General features: G+C 51.1%; 3 protein-coding genes across 3 annotated transcripts in view; 2 read left to right on the plus strand and 1 right to left on the minus strand.

Annotated features, from left to right (window-relative positions):
* The window catches only part of crlf1b (cytokine receptor-like factor 1b), a gene marked incomplete at both ends in the record, with an annotated part of 10,141 nt that extends 4,672 nt beyond the window's left edge, over nucleotides 1-5,469 (plus strand). The window contains 4 exons of the mRNA XM_079740068.1: nucleotides 907-1,064; nucleotides 2,164-2,332; nucleotides 4,238-4,506; nucleotides 5,446-5,469. Of these exons, the coding sequence (XP_079596194.1) occupies nucleotides 907-1,064; nucleotides 2,164-2,332; nucleotides 4,238-4,506; nucleotides 5,446-5,469 (620 nt within the window). The remainder of the gene's footprint in view (nucleotides 1-906; nucleotides 1,065-2,163; nucleotides 2,333-4,237; nucleotides 4,507-5,445) is intronic.
* Nucleotides 5,470-6,904: 1,435 nt separating this feature from the next.
* Nucleotides 6,905-10,960, minus strand: rex1bd (required for excision 1-B domain containing). Its single transcript, XM_079739406.1, has 5 exons — nucleotides 10,838-10,960; nucleotides 10,313-10,395; nucleotides 9,906-10,110; nucleotides 7,869-7,957; nucleotides 6,905-7,513 (listed from the first exon to the last, which is right to left on the minus strand). The coding sequence occupies exons 1-5, from the start codon at nucleotides 10,838-10,840 to the stop codon at nucleotides 7,441-7,443; spliced, it is 453 nt and encodes a 150-aa protein (XP_079595532.1). The 5' UTR covers nucleotides 10,841-10,960; the 3' UTR covers nucleotides 6,905-7,440.
* A 1,395-nt stretch (nucleotides 10,961-12,355) lies between these two features.
* fam78bb (family with sequence similarity 78 member Bb) lies at nucleotides 12,356-16,130 on the plus strand (the record flags this gene model as incomplete). Its single annotated transcript, XM_079739178.1, has 2 exons — nucleotides 12,356-12,702; nucleotides 15,608-16,130. The coding sequence occupies exons 1-2, from the start codon at nucleotides 12,440-12,442 to the stop codon at nucleotides 16,128-16,130; spliced, it is 786 nt and encodes a 261-aa protein (XP_079595304.1). The 5' UTR covers nucleotides 12,356-12,439.
* Between the last annotated feature and the right edge of the window lie 2,378 nt (nucleotides 16,131-18,508).

Here is an 18,508-nt window from a genome sequence, read left to right on the forward strand (position 1 = left end):
GGCCACAACAAATATGGAGACACACCAAGGTCTACGTGCAAAAGTAATCATAATTTATTGATAAACAGAAGTTCACCAAAAAGAAATGGTGTAACAAAAGTCAAATGGTGTCTGGAGAGCGAGCGAGCCATGGGCAGACTGGTGATCCTTATACCTGCAGCCAGCTGAATGTGCAGCCCCACCCACCAGAAACCACCTGAGAGGAGAGAGAGACAGGCTATGCAGCTCCTCTACAACACACAAAGACAGCCAGAGGGCCGTCACATGCTTTATTCAAGAAGATGACAAATCTTCAAGTAGGCACTGTGTGAAGACCAGAGGGTCTTCGACCTCTGGTTGGGTTAGGATTAGGGTGTGAAGACCCCCTTTGGGGGTCACCCCGGTGTTACGATGCTGACCGTAGACAGCCCGTAACCTAAGTCTGTCCCTACGAGGTGTGCTGAACTTGAGTGGTGTTCCTAATCTCCCCCTGGGTGAGTGCCATCTAACCTATCTAGGGGGTTAGGTGCGAGGTACTCACCACAGGTCCGTCTCCCCCACTCCGCACCGGCTCCTCGTCCCGGTTGGACGAACCGTCAGTCCCGCTGACCAGCCCCCGCCTTGATCCAGTCTTTCATTCACCGTGTATATATATCTATCCCAAAAGTGTTGCCTTCATGGAATGTCCGAGCAGCGCGAGTCCCTCGGGTTATTCTCCTTCTCCCGACGCTCACCTCAGTCTGAAACCCTCCGCCACCTGTCCACTCAGCTGTCACTGCTTACCTGTGATGAGCACCTCAACACCGCCCCCTCTGTGTGACGGCAGTACTGACCCTAACCCTAAGCACATGCTACCCTACCCTACCGTAACACTGATCCAAACCTTCGCCCGTCTGCGTCTCACGCCCACCCCCCCCCCCCCCCAAGTGACCACGGACCCCCCGGACAGTGTGGCGGTGAGCCGGGTGGGAGAGCAGGAGGACCAGCTGAGCGTCCATTGGGCCAGTCCTCCGGCGCTCAAGGACTTCCTGTTCCAGGCCAAGTACCAGATCCGGTACCGTCTGGAGGACAGCGAGGAGTGGAAGGTGAGCGGGCCGCGCTCACACGTGCGCTCTCACGGGGACTCACTGAAGGTCATCGCCGTTCAGGACGTACTTTACAATGAGCCGCGGCCACACTCGGGTGTTCTGGGATTAAAGCAAAGCTCCTTGTGTGTAAGTGTGTTTCGATTTGGGTCGATAAATGTGTCCCAGTTTCCCAAAACGTAGCTTTCTCCGTTGCGACAGAAAGACAAGAACCAGGAGCGAAAATGGATTGAGGCTGGATCGCAAAACAGTTTGGATAAATACAGAGTCCATAGTTTCCGGGAGGCTAGTGATAGGCCTATCTGTTTGTTTGTGTGTGTGTGTGTGTGTGTGTGTGTGTGTGTGTATGTGTGCGTGTATACAGGCTCATGATAGGCTCGTGTGTGTGCGTGCGTGTGTGTGTGCGTGTGTGTGTGTGTGTGTGTGCAGGATAATGATAGGCTTGTGTGTGTGTGTGTGTCTGCGTGTATACAGGCTCATGATAGGCTCGTGTGTGTGTGTTTGCGTGTGTGTGTGTGTGTGTGCGTGCGTGTGCCCAGGCTCATGATAGGCTCATGTGTGTGTGTGTGTGTGTGTGTGTGTGTGTGTGTGTGTGTGTGTGTGTGTGTGTGTGTGTATGTATACAGGCTCATGATAGGCTCGTGTGTGTGTGTTTGCGTGTGTGTGTGCGTGCGTGTGCCCAGGCTCATAATAGGCTCGTGTGTGTGTGTGTGTGTGTGTGTGTGTGTGTGTGTGTATGTATACAGGCTCACGATAGGCTCGTGTGTTTGTGTGTGCACGTGTGTGTGTGTGTGCGTGCGTGTGTCCAGGCTCATGATAGGCTCGTGTGTGTGTGTGTGTGCGTATATGTGTGTACAGGCTCATGATTGGCTCGTGTGTGTGTGTGTGTGTGTGTGTGTGTGTGTATGTATACAGGCTCATGATAGGCTCGTGTGTGTGTGTGTGTGTGCACGTGTGCGTGTGTGTGCGTGCGTGTGTCCAGGCTCATGATAGGCTCATGTGTGTGTGCGTGCGTGTATACAGGCTCATGATAGGCTCATCACGCAGTGTCTCTCCGTGGGTCCGTGCTTGTGTTTCTCAACCTGAGGCGTCCTCCCAGGTGGTGGAAGACGTGGGGAACCAGACCTCCTGCCTGCTGGCCGGCCTGTGGCCCGGGACAGTGTACTTCGTCCAGGTCAGGTGCAACCCGGTGGGCATCTACGGCTCCAGGAAGCCGGGGATCTGGAGCGACTGGAGCCATCCCACCGCCGCCTCCACCCTCCCCACCGGTGAGTCTTTCCCAAAGACTGCAGTTCTTTTTTCTTTTCTTTTTTTTTTCAGAAATACTTTAACACTATTTTCTATCCGTCTCTACAGTTTCTGGGCTGTATGTTTCTTTCTGCTGGAACACCCGGATTTCTCCCCCAGGGGATTAATACCATTTTATCTTATCATTTATGTGGTTAACGAATTGATTGATTGATTTCCTGTTTGATAACAATAGCTGCCCTTAAACACAAGCCTACCGGTTTGGCATGAGCATTTAAAAAAACATTCTACAAGAAGCATGTTTTCGGTAGTGCTGTACTGTTGTCAATTGGGTCGCAATGGTTTGTAATTTAAAAAAAATGGGTCCCCAGTGTTTCCCAGCTTGGGAAACACTGCGTTACACAACCCCCCCGCTTGATCACTATCACATGTTCTGCGGTCCGGCCTCACCCAGGTGGGAGTCTGTTTTCATGGAGGAAGCTGGCAGTAGGTCGGAGATGTTTGCCATGAAAGCCTCATTATCTGTGTGTTTGATGTCATCAACCTGTTTCCGTGGGGGGCTTGTAAACGAAATACCCTTTAAATCCTCTTAACTCTCTGCGATGTTTAAGACTCGACTCTCAAATTATCACCCTCTCTCTGCCATTCAACTAATTTGTGTATCCCACAATGGACGAGATAAGCTCTGGAGCGAACAGATCCAAACGACATGTGACCCCACAGAAACAGCTCCAAACAACATGTGACCCCACAGAAACAGCTCCAAACTACATGTGACCCCACAGAAACAGCTCCAAACTACATGTGACCCCACAGGAACAGCTCCAAACTACATGTGACCCCACAGGAACACTGCCGAACTACATGTGACCCTCAAGGAAACCCTAACTGCAAATGAAGAGCCGTGGCCTCCAGGATGGAGATCGCCTAAAGGGATTTAATCAGATGGCAAAAGGCCGGGGGGGGGGGGGATTTGATCTTTTTCGTTAGCCTTCAAACACAAGGTCAAGTCGAGTGGTGGCTGCCTGTCAGAAGTCCGCACATGACCTGTAAGCCCAGAGTGGAAACAGGTTCGGGACCACAAGGAACGTATAATGACTTAGAAAGGTCCCGAGGCATTTTCTTACACGCAGAGGAGGTTGTTAACAGGCCTGTTGTTTGGCTGGTGGACCGACTGCGGCTGCCTTTTGGCTTCCTGTAGTTCTCCCCCTACACAGTTACCTCCAACTCTATACAAACCCCTTCACCTCATCATAAAGAGCCCCATTACATGTTTTAAATGTTTGTTTATATGTTTGCTGTAGTCCACTTTGTAATGGAGGCAAATGAGAAACAGAAGTAGAAGCTAAGATTTGGAAGACATTGCATTGGCAGAGATTCTGTTCCATTCAAATCTGACATGTGATGTTGCTTCCCAGGGCATTCTGAGGAATCATGCTAAGCTTTGGAGATTCAAATCGGAATAACTTAGTTTTTGGTTTTTGGCTTCCTGCGTGTAATTTAAAACTGCAATTCTTTCGAATTCTGGGTCTCTGTTTGTGCTCCCTTCCAGAGTACACAACCTGGCAAAACTAGCTTTACACAGTATTGACAAAGACGTTACACAGAGTTCGACATGTATGTTCATAAAAAACACCTGAATACTCCACAAATAACCCGAAGTATACATATAGGGAGGTGGGTAAAGCAAACAAAGTCATGAATCTCCACTTGTCATACCGAGGGGTAAAGCATCTCCTTCTCCCCCGTCTCACTCTCTCTCCTCCACCGTGTCTCTCTCCCCCTCGCTCTCTTCCAACGTCTCTCTCGCTCGCCCGCACAATGCTGACCGAGCAGTCTTTTACATCAGCGCTCCAGCTCTAGCGAACATGTTGTTTATTGTAACCTTCAAACACCTCCCTCCCCCCGTCTCGCCCCCCCACCAGGGCGCCTTCAGGCCGAGTCCTGTGAGCCCAAGAGCAGCGAGCCTCCCTCCAACTCGACCCTGCGGCGGGAGCTGAAGCAGTTCTTCGGCTGGGTCCGCAAGCACGCCGCCGGCTGCAACGGCATGTCCATCAAACTGTACGACCAGTGGCGGGTGTGGCAGCAGAAGACGCATAAAGCGCGCAACCAGGTAGGTAAGGAGATGCTCCCCTCGCCACACTCTCTGCCCCCTCCCCCTCACCGCCAACCTGACCTTCCAGCGGTTGACCAGGTTTGAGTCGGGATCGCATGTGACATGACAACGCAGCCTCGTGTGTGTAGACAGTGGTAGTCTTTGTGTCGCACGCATGCTCTGTCTCACGCACGTACGTACATGCATGCACACAGGCACAGAGACAGGCAGGCAGGCAGACAGACAGACACACACACACACGTATTATCTCGCACGTTTAAAATAGCCCATGATGGTTGTTGTGAACTTTGCGTACTCTCTGGGTCTGAGGGGCCTGCGGTGAGCCGCTGGAGAGGCAGAGAGACAGCAGATTTCCGCTTTGCTGGTTCTGTGTTGTTCCAGTTGATGCTTTATGATCAGGTGGGGGCGTGGTTTGGTCTGCGTTCGCTGCGGCGTCCGAGGCAGGAGCGCAGGGTTGTCTCTCTCGATTCACTCTTACCCTCTTCAAAGCCATGCGCTCTCCTTGTACTACCAACATTTAATGATGTAAACTTACGATGCTGAACGGCGACCACAACAAAGAGGGCTGAACATGTAAATGTAATTAACAGCCCGTGGTAATGCCTTCCATTCGGGTCTAGTTTCCTGGTGACGTGAGGAGCTCCTCTCAAACCATAACTCAGGCCAAATGTCAGCCCCCGCCGCCGGATCTGCTGTCTTTGTTTCTAGGCTCTCAGGGCCACGTCCTCTGGAAGGACGCCCTAATTCTGTCCATAACTCATCGAACCCACCTGACTTTCTGTCGCTCCCCAGCTCAGTTCTAGTGTCGCGTCTTTGGGTTCCTGGGGCGGGTGCTTCCGCTAAGAAGATTGCATCAGGGCAGTTAAGATTTGTACTGTCAAATAGAGGGGAACTGTATTAAAAGAAAAGGCGTTTGTATAGTGTACTCCCCCCCAAGGGCTGTGATCCACATCATAACTACCGTCCGCAACATCGATCAGTGTAACAGCGTAACGCATCTGACTCTCCCACCCCCAGATGCCTCAAGACGATAACTCGTAGCACGACATGGCACAACTGGAGAGTTAAAAATGAAGAACAGCGTCACAGCCGACCGCTGACAGCCCCGGTGCCCAGAGGGGGATGCCTTCTGTGAAGGGTCCGGTCCTCTGGCTCTGAGGGTCACTGCGGACCCCGTCGGCTGGACAAACTCCACCTTCAGTTGGAAGAAGCCATGTGGAACAGAGAGAACTGAGGGGAAGGCTCCTCCGACTTACTGTGTGTGTCTCTGCCTGACGTACCAGGATTAGGAAAGTCAAATCCCTCTTGGATCCGATAGCAGTATCTGTGTTTTTAGAGCTTTCTCCGTCTCACACACACACAAAAACAGTTTGTTTGTGTGAAGAACTTTCAGCCCGGCAACCTACTTTATAAACGTTGGTTAAGATAAGCAGAAGGCTATTTTGATGACGGTGGGATCTCAAAAACCCCGTACAAATGGATTATATTCTGCTCAAAGAATGTAAACAAATTTACTCGAGTGCATCAATTCATCCCGCTACAGCCCAATCCTGAATTCGTTTAGATAAATATCTAGAGGGAAAATGCATTACATCATGTTTTTGGAGGTTGGTAGTATCTGATTATATAATATATAAAAACTATCTAAAGAACTATAGAGAAGGTTATCAGGAATTCCCCTGCATGTGCCGTCCCTGGGATTTTATGATAATGTTGAGGATTTTTGTCCATCACATCCTAATGTCTAGACACAACTGCCCAGGCAGCAGTCTGCGTCTAATTATGTTGGAAGAGGTGGCAAGCAAACCACGTTTATATCGAACTGACCGATACAGATTGCTTTCACACGCAAGAGAGGAGCAGGAAATGGCCGTTCGGAGAACAGGGATTAATTGAAATGGAGTAAAGTACTCTGTTACACTCTGAACGCAAGCAGCACTTCCACCTCACAGGGAATGAGATTACCAGCACATTAGCTGCTAACCATTTAGAGCTTAAGCCAACAACCATTGCAAACGTATTAGATTCAGGGTTCACTTGTCATGTAAATCACATAATAATCATAGTAGTCACAAATCTAAATTCATATACTCTCAATAAACTTAGCAAAGTGTAAAAAAAATTAAAACCCTAACTAAATATCATCTGTAAATAAATTACACTCCTTGCCACTCCTGATGCTAACAGAAATATTGAATTAAACAATAGAAAAATATTGCAAGAGTAAAGCATAAAAAGCCTTGAAAGACTGTTGTAGTTCTGTTAGGAATCAAATTGCACATTAATCAGATTTAAAGGTTATGCTTCTGTCACCTACTCACACAGCAGCAATACTCGATTGTGGCAGTCACTCACAGTTCTGCCCAAAGACCATTATATATGTCTTATATTTTTTATAAACTGTATATTTAAGGATCTTTTTCTTTAAGTTATATAATTGAAATAAATGCAAAATAAAAAGAAAACAATACACGTGTTCTAATGTTATTTCTTTAATTTGAATAACTAAAGTCAACATCTGTATCTATAAAAAAAAAAACAGCTTGAACAAGCTTTGTATCGTTACTAAAACATATTTACAGAGCGAGAGACAGAGAGAGAAAGAGAGAGAGAGAGAGAGAGAGAGACAGCGAGAGAGACAGAGAGAGAGAGAGAGAGAGGGAGAGAGAGCAAGAGAGCGAGAGACAGAGAGCGAGAGCGAGAGAGAGACAGAGAGAGAAAGAGAGGGAGAGAGAGCAAGAGCACGAGAGACAGAGCGAGAGAGAGAGGGAGAGGGCAAGAGAACGAGGATGCAGCAGTGGGGAGGCGGGGCCAGGGGATGGAGGCGGGGCCAGGGGGATGGAGGCGGGGCCAGGGCGATGGATTCAGGCCACGTGGGACACCAGGGAGGTGGCAGCGGGGGCGGAGCGAGGAGACCATCCACCGCTCCATCATTCTAGCTCCACCCCCCCCCCCCCCCCCCCCCGCCTTTTTTTAACATCCTGGCGATGCACCAGTGGAGAGAGGGAGCTGTCAATCACACTCCTCCGAGTCGTACTTGAAGTCCTGCATGATCTCCGCCAGAGCCCCCTGGGTCTTTATGATGCTGGGGGGGGGGGGGGGGGGGCAGAGGAGCACATTTTAGCCACATCCACACAACCATGCAGACAGACAGCTCCGACAGAAACAACTACAAGTCTGCATGTCCACTCAGTTTCTGGAGCCACTCTGGGATTATCCCCCCTCTATACCGAAGAGCGGTGGAGTTTCCAGGTTTTAAAATAAACAGTTGTCGGCAGTCATTTGAACAATCCAAACGAGTTAAACATCCCAGAGCCGAGGACCAGTCGGTCTGTAAACGTTCGGAGTGCACGAACCTCGAGTTGAGAAGGAGGGAACGGGGCCAGCGAGGGCTGAAAGTAGTAAAAGTCAAAGAGGTTTTCTATTATGGCTGTTCTTACTCCTGCTTGATCTCCTGAATCTTCTCCTGACAGCCCTCCTCTTCTGGGTGATCCTGGGCCCTCTGTCTGGCCATCTGCAGCATGGCTGTCTGTTAACAAGGTGCATCACATCACACACATGCAAACCATTCGTTGGCTTTCAACAGCGCGGACGAAAGGGGAGAGACGGACAACCGGCGAAAAGGCTTCTTTTAACAACCGCCGGGGAATCGCACACATGGTGATGTATCGCGTTTGTAACTTGAATACGTATTATTATCATCCGTATCATAAACGAGGTTTAGTGCCCGTCAAAGAATGTGCGGTTGAGCGTTTTATGGAATGCAGACCGTTGTAAAAGGTGGGAGAAGAGCCACGGCATTGTGGTCCGACTGGATGAGTCGTGGCCTGAAATAGCTTCTAGGATGAGTGCGGCCGTTCTTTAAACTCACAGTAATCAGAAAATGCAAAGAGGCCAGACCTCAAAGACTAACCTTATATGGCAAAGCAAAAAAGAAGAAACTGCCTTTTTTGCTTAGCTGTCGGTTTTAGCCGGGCAAAAATAAGTAGGAAACAAATGTCATGTAAACCTGAAAACAACAACAACAACATTTATAAAACCCCAACAGGGGAATTCATTTTGATAGCTTAGTCGTCCTAGCGATAGGAAGCAATGCTTTTCCACCGGAACTCTGCCACCTTGTGGTGAAACGATAAGTAGCGCATGAATTTATTATTGCCATTCAGTCATCACTACTTTCTCAAATTATCCAACCCCGATCATTAACATTGAGTCATTTAGCAGACACTTATTTCCAAAGTGACTTACAAAAATTGGATTACGTAAGTGCTGCACAAACAGCTTTTAGAACAAATGGACTCACTTATCTAAACCAGAATGATGAGGACAGTACTGGACAGTACAATAGATACCTCTCAGAAATACGTACATTATAATTATTTGACCAAAAGCAACATTGATGTTAGGAAGAATACTACCACTTAACAACAACGCCATCAATCCTAGTAAAACGTGCAACACTATGACAGGATGGGTAGAGCTGCTATGACAGGATGAGTAGAGCTGCTATGACAGGATGGGTAGAGCTGCTATGACAGGGTGGGTAGAGCTGCTATGACAGGATGAGTAGAGCTGCTATGACAGGATGGGTAGAGCTGCTATGACAGGGTGGGTAGAGCTGCTATGACAGGGTGAGTAGAGCTGCTATGACAGGGTGAGTAGAGAGCTGCTATGACAGGGTGAGTAGAGAGCTGCTATGACAGGATTAGTAAAGAGCTGCTATGACAGGGTGAGTAGAGCTGCTATGAAAGGATGAGTAGGGAGCTACTATGACAGGGTGAGTAGGGAGCTGCTATGACAGGGTGAGTAGAGAGCTGCTATGACAGGGTGAGTAGAGAGCTGCTATGACAGGGTGAGTAGAGCTGCTATGACAGGGTGAGTAGAGCTGCTATGAAAGGATGAGTAGAGAGCTGCTATGACAGGTTGAGTACAGAGCTGCTATGACAGGGTGAGTAGAGCTGCTATGACAGGGTGAGTAGAGCTGCTATGAAAGGATGAGTAGAGAGCTGCTATGACAGGGTGAGTACAGAGCTGCTATGACAGGATGAGTACAAAGCTACTATGCCAGGGTGAGTACAGAGCTGCTATGACAGGGTGAGTACAGAGCTACTATGCCAGGATGAGTAGAGCTAATATGACAGGGTGAGTACAGAGCTACTATGACAGCATGAGTACAGAGCTACTATGCCAGGGTGAGTACAGAGCTACTATGCCAGGGTGAGTAGAGAGCTGCTATGACAGGGTGAGTACAGCGCTACTATGCCAGGGTGAGTACAGAGCTACTATGACAGGGTGAGTAGAGCTGCTATGACAGGGTGAGTAGAGCTGCTATGACAGGGTGAGTAGAGCTGCTATGACAACGTAAGTAGGACACTGCTATGACAGGATGGGTAGAGCTGCTATGACAGGATGAGTACAGCTGCTATGACAGGATGAGTACAGAGCTACTATGACATGGTGAGTAGAGCTGCTCTCACCAGGTCCAGCTTCTGCTTCTCCTTGTGCTGCAGCGCGTCGATGTGCTCGGCGAGGTCCGGTCGCTGCAGCTCCCCCTGGAGTCGCTCCTTGATCCGCAGCACCTCCGAGGAGATGCCCAGGAAGGCCTGCGTGATCTCGTGGACCAGCTGCCTGTAGTGGTCAAAGTCGTACTGGGGCCCGGTCCGCAGGTACGCCTCATGGCCCCTGGACACACACAGAGAGACAGTCGATACAGATCACATACAAACACACACACACTAATGGTATTATTTATGTTATTAATTATAATACTTTTCATTATTAATTAAAAGTGCAAATTTGTTATTCGTTGTCAATTTATGAACTGGTTGACTCCTTGAATGTGCTTAAACCTAGGATGCCTAGCTTCTTCAAACAAGTGACTTACTCCTCAAAGAGCCTGTATGCCTCTATTCGCTCTGTTTGGAGCGCGTAGAATCGCCTGATCACGGCTTTAAAGTCTGTAGGTACCTGGAGAGAGAACGATAATAACAGATCAACAAACGAGTAAATCTGTCATTTTAGTAGTTCCTGAAGTGCAGATGACTCCGCTCTAATGGGATCCGACCCCATTCACTCACACGATACCAAACTAATATCAGGAGTGAATTGAACCACCTGGCTTGACAGATGACACTAAACCAATAGATCAGATCTACCAGTGTGTTGATCTGATCCGCATTAAATATGTTTAATATCGCCAAACAGAGTTCAATTCCTCCGGGTATCTCGAAAAGTGCTACTTTTACCCAGACATTAATTTGTTTTCTATCTCTAAACAATCAGTTGAGCCAAACCAGTTCCCACAATAAGTGAGGCTAGTAGCCCCTAGCTAACGCTAGCATCACACATGTGAGTTGTGAAGAAGTACACAACACGTACACAACACAAACACACACAACCAGCCGCTCACCATGGTGCTCCTGGAAGGACGATATACCGAGTGGATTTTTACAACAGAAAAAGTCTTAGAACATAAGCTTTTTATCAATATTTCCGAGCATGATTCAGCTGACTGCGCTACCCTCCCACCCGGAAACGGCAAGGAGGCACTCTTTCAAAATAAAAGCGCAGCTATAAGTAGAAATGTCTGACATCCGTAACTCGCATCAGAAAACTCTGATCATTGTTATCCAACATTGTTGGATGTTATCTACAATGTTTAACTCTTCTAGTCTTTAGCTGGACGTATTAAAAACAATATTCTATTGTTTTATTTAATTTGTTATGCTGACATTTATTTGTGGATTCTAGCCCATTCAATGAGTCTCCCCAACTCGAAGCAGAATGGTTTAATTCAGGATTCAGGCTTACTGCAATATGTAAATGCATAACCCATCAGAGCCCCCCACAGCAGGAGCTGTTAACAGTTCTACCTGTTGAGGGTGCATTGCACAATCCAACAACCCATAATCAATATGTCACGCATGGTGCATTAAAAGACTACAGTCGCCCATAGCTTCCTACTGATTATGTTGAGTAAACATTATGCCGACGGAAATAAAGTAGCTCTCAAGGCTAAGCTACTGTACGATGCTGTAAAGACGTGGACACTCCCACGCGGACCATCTTCCTCTGCAGCCCATTGGTCCGTTCAACATCTTCAGCACCACGGAGGCTGAACAGCGACACTCGGTCACACGGCTGGACGGAGATGAGAAGATGCCGCTTACTGTAGTCCACTTTTTTGGGGTTACTGTGTCAATATTTTCCGGGTGGTTTCGTTCCCGTGTGTCGATCATGCACAGTGTGGACGCAGACATGAATCGATCCCTCCGTCTCTCGCGTGGAACTCAATAGCCCCCCTATTCGCTCATCGTGCAACCGCCTGGTGTCGTCCAACTCTGCAAGAGAGGAAGCTAATTCTCACCAGATATGCATTAGCTGTCAGCCTCGGTGTATGTGGTGTTTTTTTTTTATTTTCTTCCGCCCCGAGACGGATGACCAGATGCAGCCAGACCTCCAGTAGCCTTCGTCTGTTGAGTTCCGAATCAGCAGAAACAGCAGCCCGTGTGAGGGAACCGCGCTCCGCACGCCACTGCAGCCCGGTGGCCACCGACCACCGCCGCCTGGTGACATGACCGCTCGGGGCAGGAAGAAAAGGATCGGAGCTCTAGAGACAGACGGACACGTGGATCCAAACAGCGGCGCGGAGAGGTGCCCTCAACTGGAGGTCCTGGTTCCTCTGGTCCCCTGGTCTATGGTGGTGGATAGTGGCAAAAAGACCCCCACAGCCTCCTCTTCTGTCTGAGGTCTGAGAGCCTCTCAATATCCACCCTGAACCCCCCCCCCCCCCACGGGCCTACTCTGAAAACTTAGAACATTGTTGTTGCCATCGTGAGTAAAAAACAAAAAGCCCTGAGCTGATGGAGAGTTGACGTTTGCTTTGTTTTTTTTAATCTCAGATGCACGTCCACGTAAGATTGCGATCAGTTTAGCCCCAACCCCACCGTGGTTTCGCCCAGGCCACCCGGTTCACTGGGTCACTCGCCTCGGTCCGCTTTCTTGCAAAACCATGGGTTGCATCCAGAGCATAGCCTGTAAGTCACGAATCAAACGGGAGAACATCATCGTGTACGACCTGTCCGCCACCATCGACCACTGTCCGACCATCATCGAGGAGAACTCGCCGATAGTGCTTCGATACAAGACGCCTTACTTCAAAGCCTCCGCGCGGATCGTCATGCCTCCCATTCCCCGCAACGAGACATGGGTGGTGGGATGGATACAGGCATGCACCCAGATGGAATTCTACAATACCTATGGAGACGTTGGCATGTAAGTACACCCCCCCCCCCCCGCCCCTCCCCTCATCCCCATCTCTCCATTCCAGTCCACTATAGACGAAGCCAACGAGCGTTTTTCTCGTGTGTGTAATGTCTACGGCGGGTGTCAACATCCCGTGTGGTCACCGTCGGGTTGTGACGGTTCGCATGCATGCATGCATGCATGCATGCATCGTGCACGGTGACACGGTCTCTCCGGGCACGGTGAACCGTGCTGGACCGCTCATGTTTCCGTTCCCACGGGCTCGCTCTCACTCCGTGTGCACGTAGCGCGACCAGCAGGTTAACTCTGTTGTCTGCTTCCTGGATTCAAAAAACGCCCACCGGCAGATTCTGTTCCTGTGACTTTGGCATCAAAATAGCGAGCAGGCTATAGATGAGCCCAACAACGGTTGGAGCCTGTGCTCCAACGCTTACTGGACCCATGGGGGGTGGGGGTGGGTGGGGAGGCATGTTATTTCTGACAACCGCCCATGTTATTCCCGCTATCATGCAAGATATCCGATTTATGTGGACACCGATTCACTAGCCGACTCTACTGCTCCGACTGACCAACTTCTGTCACATTGGCCTACAACCAGGTTGTGGACATATGCAATGAGACGCAGGGTTCCGTGAGGTGTGTGCGTGTGTGCGTGCCGGCGCGTGTGTGTGCTAATTAGCGTGTCAATTCGCTGAGGAAGGCGAGAAGGGAAAAGCTTAAGCTCATGTTACCAGATGGGTGTCCCCTGTTATTATCCACCAGATAACGATAGTAATGATCTGGCTCACAAGGAGAGGTCGATAATCCACACACACTCAGCGGACCCCCCTGACACTGTCCTCAGTACAGTCTGTACACACACGCACGCACACACATACGCACACACACACACACACACACACACACACACACACACACACACACACACACACACACACACACACACACACACAGCATGGTCCATGCATGCCGTTGACATGGCTGCCATAAGTCTGCTACGTGTATCCCTCTTAAACAACCGTTAAAAAACCCAACTCTTGCCTGTCTTACCCACAATGCCCCTCTCCTCTCGCTTGGCCTCCGTCTTACCCACAATGCCCCTCTCCTCTCCCCTGGCCTGTGTCTTACCCACAATGCACCTCTCCTCTCCCCTGGCCTGTGTCTTACCCACAATGCCCCTCTCCTCTCCCCTGGCCTCCGTCTTACCCACAATGCCCCTCTCCTCTCCCCTGGCCTCCGTCTTACCCACAATGCCCCTCTCCTCTCCCCTGGCCTGGTTCTTACCCACAATGCCCCTCTCCTCTCCGCTGGCCTGTGTCTTACCCACAATGCCCCTCTCCTCTCCCCTGGCCTCCGTCTTACCCACAATGCCCCTCTCCTCTCCCCTGGCCTCCGTCTTACCCACAATGCCCCTCTCCTCTCCCCTGGCCTCCGTCTTACCCACAATGCCCCTCTCCTCTCCCCTGGCCTGTGTCTTACCCACAATGCCCCTCTCCTCTCCCCTGGCCTCCGTCTTACCCACAATGCCCCTCCCCTCTCCCCTGGCCTCCGTCTTACCCACAATGCCCCTCTCCTCTCCCCTGGCCTCCGTCTTACCCACAATGCCCCTCTCCTCTCCCCTGGCCTCCGTCTTACCCACAATGCCCCTCTCCTCTCCCCTGGCCTGTGTCTTACCCACAATGCCCCTCTCCTCTCCCCTGGCCTGTGTCTTACCCACAATGCCCCTCTCCTCTCCCCTGGCCTCCGTCTTACCCACAATTCCCCTCTCCTCTCCCCTGGCCTGTGTCTTACCCACAATGCCCCTCTCCTCTCCCCTGGCCTGTGTCTTACCCACAATGCCCCTCTCCTCTCCGCTGGCCTGTGTCTTACCCACAATGCCCCTCTCCTCTCCCCTGGCCTGTGTCTTACCCACAATGCCCCTCTCCTCTCCCCTGGCCTGTGTCTTACCCACAATGCCCCTCTCCTCTCCGCTGGCCTGTGTCTTACCCACAATGCCCCTCTCCTCTCCCCTGGCCTGTGTCTTACCCACAATGCCCCTCTCCTCTCCGCTGGCCTCCGTCTTACCCACAATGCCCCTCTCCTCTCCCCTGGCCTCCGTCTTACCCACAATGCCCCTCTCCTCTCCCCCGGCCTCCGTCTTACCCACAATGCCCCTCTCCTCTCCGCTGGCCTGTGTCTTACCCACAATGCCCCTCTCCTCTCCCCTGGCCTCGTCTTACCCACAATGCCCCTCTCCTCTCCCCTGGCCTCCGTCTTACCCACAATGCCCCTCTCCTCTCCCCTGGCCTCCGTCTTACCCACAATGCCCCTCTCCTCTCCCCTGGCCTCCGTCTTACCCACAATGCCCCTCTCCTCTCCCCTGGCCTGTGTCTTACCCACAATGCCCCTCTCCTCTCCCCTGGCCTGTGTCTTACCCACAATGCCCCTCTCCTCTCCCCTGGCCTCCGTCTTACCCACAATTCCCCTCTCCTCTCCCCTGGCCTGTGTCTTACCCACAATGCCCCTCTCCTCTCCCCTGGCCTGTGTCTTACCCACAATGCCCCTCTCCTCTCCGCTGGCCTGTGTCTTACCCACAATGCCCCTCTCCTCTCCCCTGGCCTGTGTCTTACCCACAATGCCCCTCTCCTCTCCCCTGGCCTGTGTCTTACCCACAATGCCCCTCTCCTCTCCCCTGGCCTGTGTCTTACCCACAATGCCCCTCTCCTCTCCGCTGGCCTGTGTCTTACCCACAATGCCCCTCTCCTCTCCCCTGGCCTGTGTCTTACCCACAATGCCCCTCTCCTCTCCGCTGGCCTGTGTCTTACCCACAATGCCCCTCTCCTCTCCCTTGGCCTGTGTCTTACCCACAATGCCCCTCTCCTCTCCCCTGGCCTGTGTCTTACCCACAATGCCCCTCTCCCCCCCCCTGCCGCAGGTCGAGCTGGGAGCTGCCGGAGCTGCGGGAGGGCCGGGTGCGGGCCATCAGCGACTCGGACGGCGTGAGCTACCCCTGGTACGGCAACACCACGGAGACGGTGACGCTGGTGGGCCCCACCTCCAAGCCCTCCCGCTTCGTGGTCAGCATGAACGACAACTTCTACCCCAGCGTGACCTGGGCGGTGCCGGTCAGCGAGTCCAACACGCCGCTGCTCACGGGCATCACGCGCGACCAGAGCTTCACCACCTGGCTGGTGGCGCTCAACACCACGTCCCGCGAGAAGATCCTGCTGCGCACCGTCAAGTGGCGCATGCGCGTGGACGTGCTGGTGGACCCCGCCCTGCCGCTGGGCTGCCGGGCGCGGCTGGTGGGTCGGCTGCACCAGGACCAGCCCCGCCTGCTGACCCGCATGGAGCCCGTCCCCCCCAACGCCATGGGCCGGCCCAACGCCAACGACGCCCAGGTGCTGATGTGGCGTCCCCGCAGGGGCCCTCCCCTCGTGGTCATCCCACCCAAGTAGCGGCGTGGGGGTGGGGTGGGATGGGGTGGGGGTTCTGGGGAGGCACACGCTCCGAGTCACACCGGTGACTCGGAGCGTCGTGGAACGCTGCGACCCGAGAGCGGAACGACCAGCAGTGGGAAGGGCGGGGGGGACAGGGGGCCGGAACACACAAACACACAAACACGGTTAAGACCTGCGTGTTGAGCAGTGCTGGGTGGGCTCCGACCCCCCCCGGGGGCCACGCCTCTGGGGAGACGCTCACCTCACTCCCCAGTCGCTGCCTTTCATTCCTCCGGTTCCCAGGAAGGACATCTGGCTCCTCTTCTGCGGCTGTCTCGGGGGACGTTATCCCGACCTGGCCCGGCCCGAGCCGCCCGGTGCTTGTGTCCCGTAGGAAACAATCCTCAAGCTGAGCGTTGGTTGCCATGCAAACCTGTAGCAGGCCCGAAAAAACAACCACCTCCTTTCATGTGAAACGTCCTCCTCCGACAGGCTCCAGACTTTAACAATCAAGCCTACAAAACAAAAACAAACAGAAAATAACCAGTGAGATTCTTCAGCCTTAATGACATGGAATACCCGGCCTGCTCTCGACTGCACAGGGGAACGCAGTGTGCTGAATGTGTTACAACACGAGACTGAAATGTGTGTCCAGCCAAGGTATAGCTTGTCAATGGGGACTTAAAACAGTCGTATGAAGAATTGTATTTTTGCGTGTGTGTGTATGTGTGTGTGAGTGTGTGTGTGTGTGTGTGTGTGTGTGTGTGTGTGTGTGAGAGAGAGAGTATGTTTGTGTGTATGTGTGTGAATGTGTGTGTTTGTGAATGTGTATGTGTGTATGTATCTGTGTGTGAGCGTGTGTGAGCGCGCGCGTGTGTGTGTGTGTGTGTGTGTGTGTTTGTGTGTATGTATGTATGTATGTATGTATGTATGTATGTATGCATGTGTGTATGTATGTATGTATGTATGTATGTATGTGTGTGTGTGTGTGTGCGTGGACATAGATCTATGTATACGTGGGCGTATGTCTTTATAGCTCATCTCAGCCTATAACGGGGTCTGATGGCGGGTCTTTGACCTGCTGCTCTGTCACACCATTCTGCCTCCATATAGTATTACAGCTCCTCCCACGACACACACCACAAGGACTTCTGCAGAAAACAAAGAGCAGAAGCTGAAGCCTGTGTTATTGCGTTTAGAGGAAGCGACATACGGCTTTGCTTTGATCATCTGCACAAAACGTGTGCGTTTAGGGGGATTCATCAGATGGCTTTGCAAAGCGTTTGATCATGAATACTTTTAACTGGACGTCTAAATAACGTGATTGTTATTCTCTCTGGGGGAATTTCTTTCTGCCAGCGGTGACAACACATTGATGACAACTTTGTAGAAAAAAACCATTCCCTTTGCCAGACTAATCCTATCCAGTGATTTTATAAGTCCTCAAATTGACGGCCTGTCCAAGGCGGGGCTGGGGGGGGTAACTGGTTTCAATATTTACCCCTAAAAGCTTTGAACGAAAAACAAAGATTGTGTTCTAAGGGAACAGCATTCACTTTAAGTGGCGTGTAAGGTATTTTGGCCTTGTCAGAATTATACTAACAGTATGACATTTTCTAACCGTCTTTTTCTGCAGAAAGCCTTTCATGTGAAGAAAAAAAAAAACAATCAGCCAAAATGGAGTTCCGCTCAAACTCTATTTTTTCAATCACATTGATTCAGTACAGTTGAACGGTCGAGGGGTCTTAGTTGTGTTTCTAGATGCGCCGCCCGCAGTGAGCCGGTAGGGGGTGCTCACGCTGAAATGTGGTTAGGACCCTCCAAAGCAATGACGTAAGATAGACTGTGGGAGTAATCATTAAACGACCCAGGTGCAAACCATCCATGCCTTCCAACACAAACATACACACACGCACACGCACACACACACACACACACACACACACACACACACACACACACACACAACTTATGTAGTGTTATATGAGCCATGCTCATGCAAAGGGCTGTTGCCTGTTACTTCACATAAAAAGCCCCGAAGCACTAGATCGTTGGATGGCAGGTGAATCTAGTGTTTTGCTACAGTTGTGGATATCAAGTCACACAATCACAGTCCTGACCTAAGGGTCAGATATCAACGGCACGTAATGCTGGCGGTGGTTCGGTAACTTCATATCACCAGAAGGGGCCTCCACACCACGTTGAATGCATCCCAAAATAATTATCCCAAAAAAAACAAAGAAACTGTTTCTTGAGCAGGTTTGTGACGTCACGTGAAGGCGTGAATTCAAGCAGGGTCGTCGATGTGTTACCGTGGTAACTGAAGTCAATGCCTATTATGGGATGATTAAAAGGGAAACCCGTTTTTTGACCATAGCCATTAGACTCCTTGGTGT

The sequence above is a fragment of the Pollachius pollachius genome (genome assembly GCF_949987615.1).
Source record: "Pollachius pollachius genome assembly, chromosome: 7".
Classification (NCBI taxonomy): Eukaryota; Metazoa; Chordata; class Actinopteri; order Gadiformes; family Gadidae; genus Pollachius; species Pollachius pollachius.

Coding starts and splice junctions, on each gene's coding strand:
- rex1bd (XM_079739406.1), bottom strand. Junction 10,111..10,312: donor GCATACAGGCTCTTTGAGGA/GTAAGTCACTTG, acceptor GTGTGTGTCCAG/GGGCCATGAGGCGTACCTGC. Junction 7,958..9,905: donor AGAAGCAGAAGCTGGACCTG/GTGAGAGCAGCT, acceptor CCTTGTTAACAG/ACAGCCATGCTGCAGATGGC.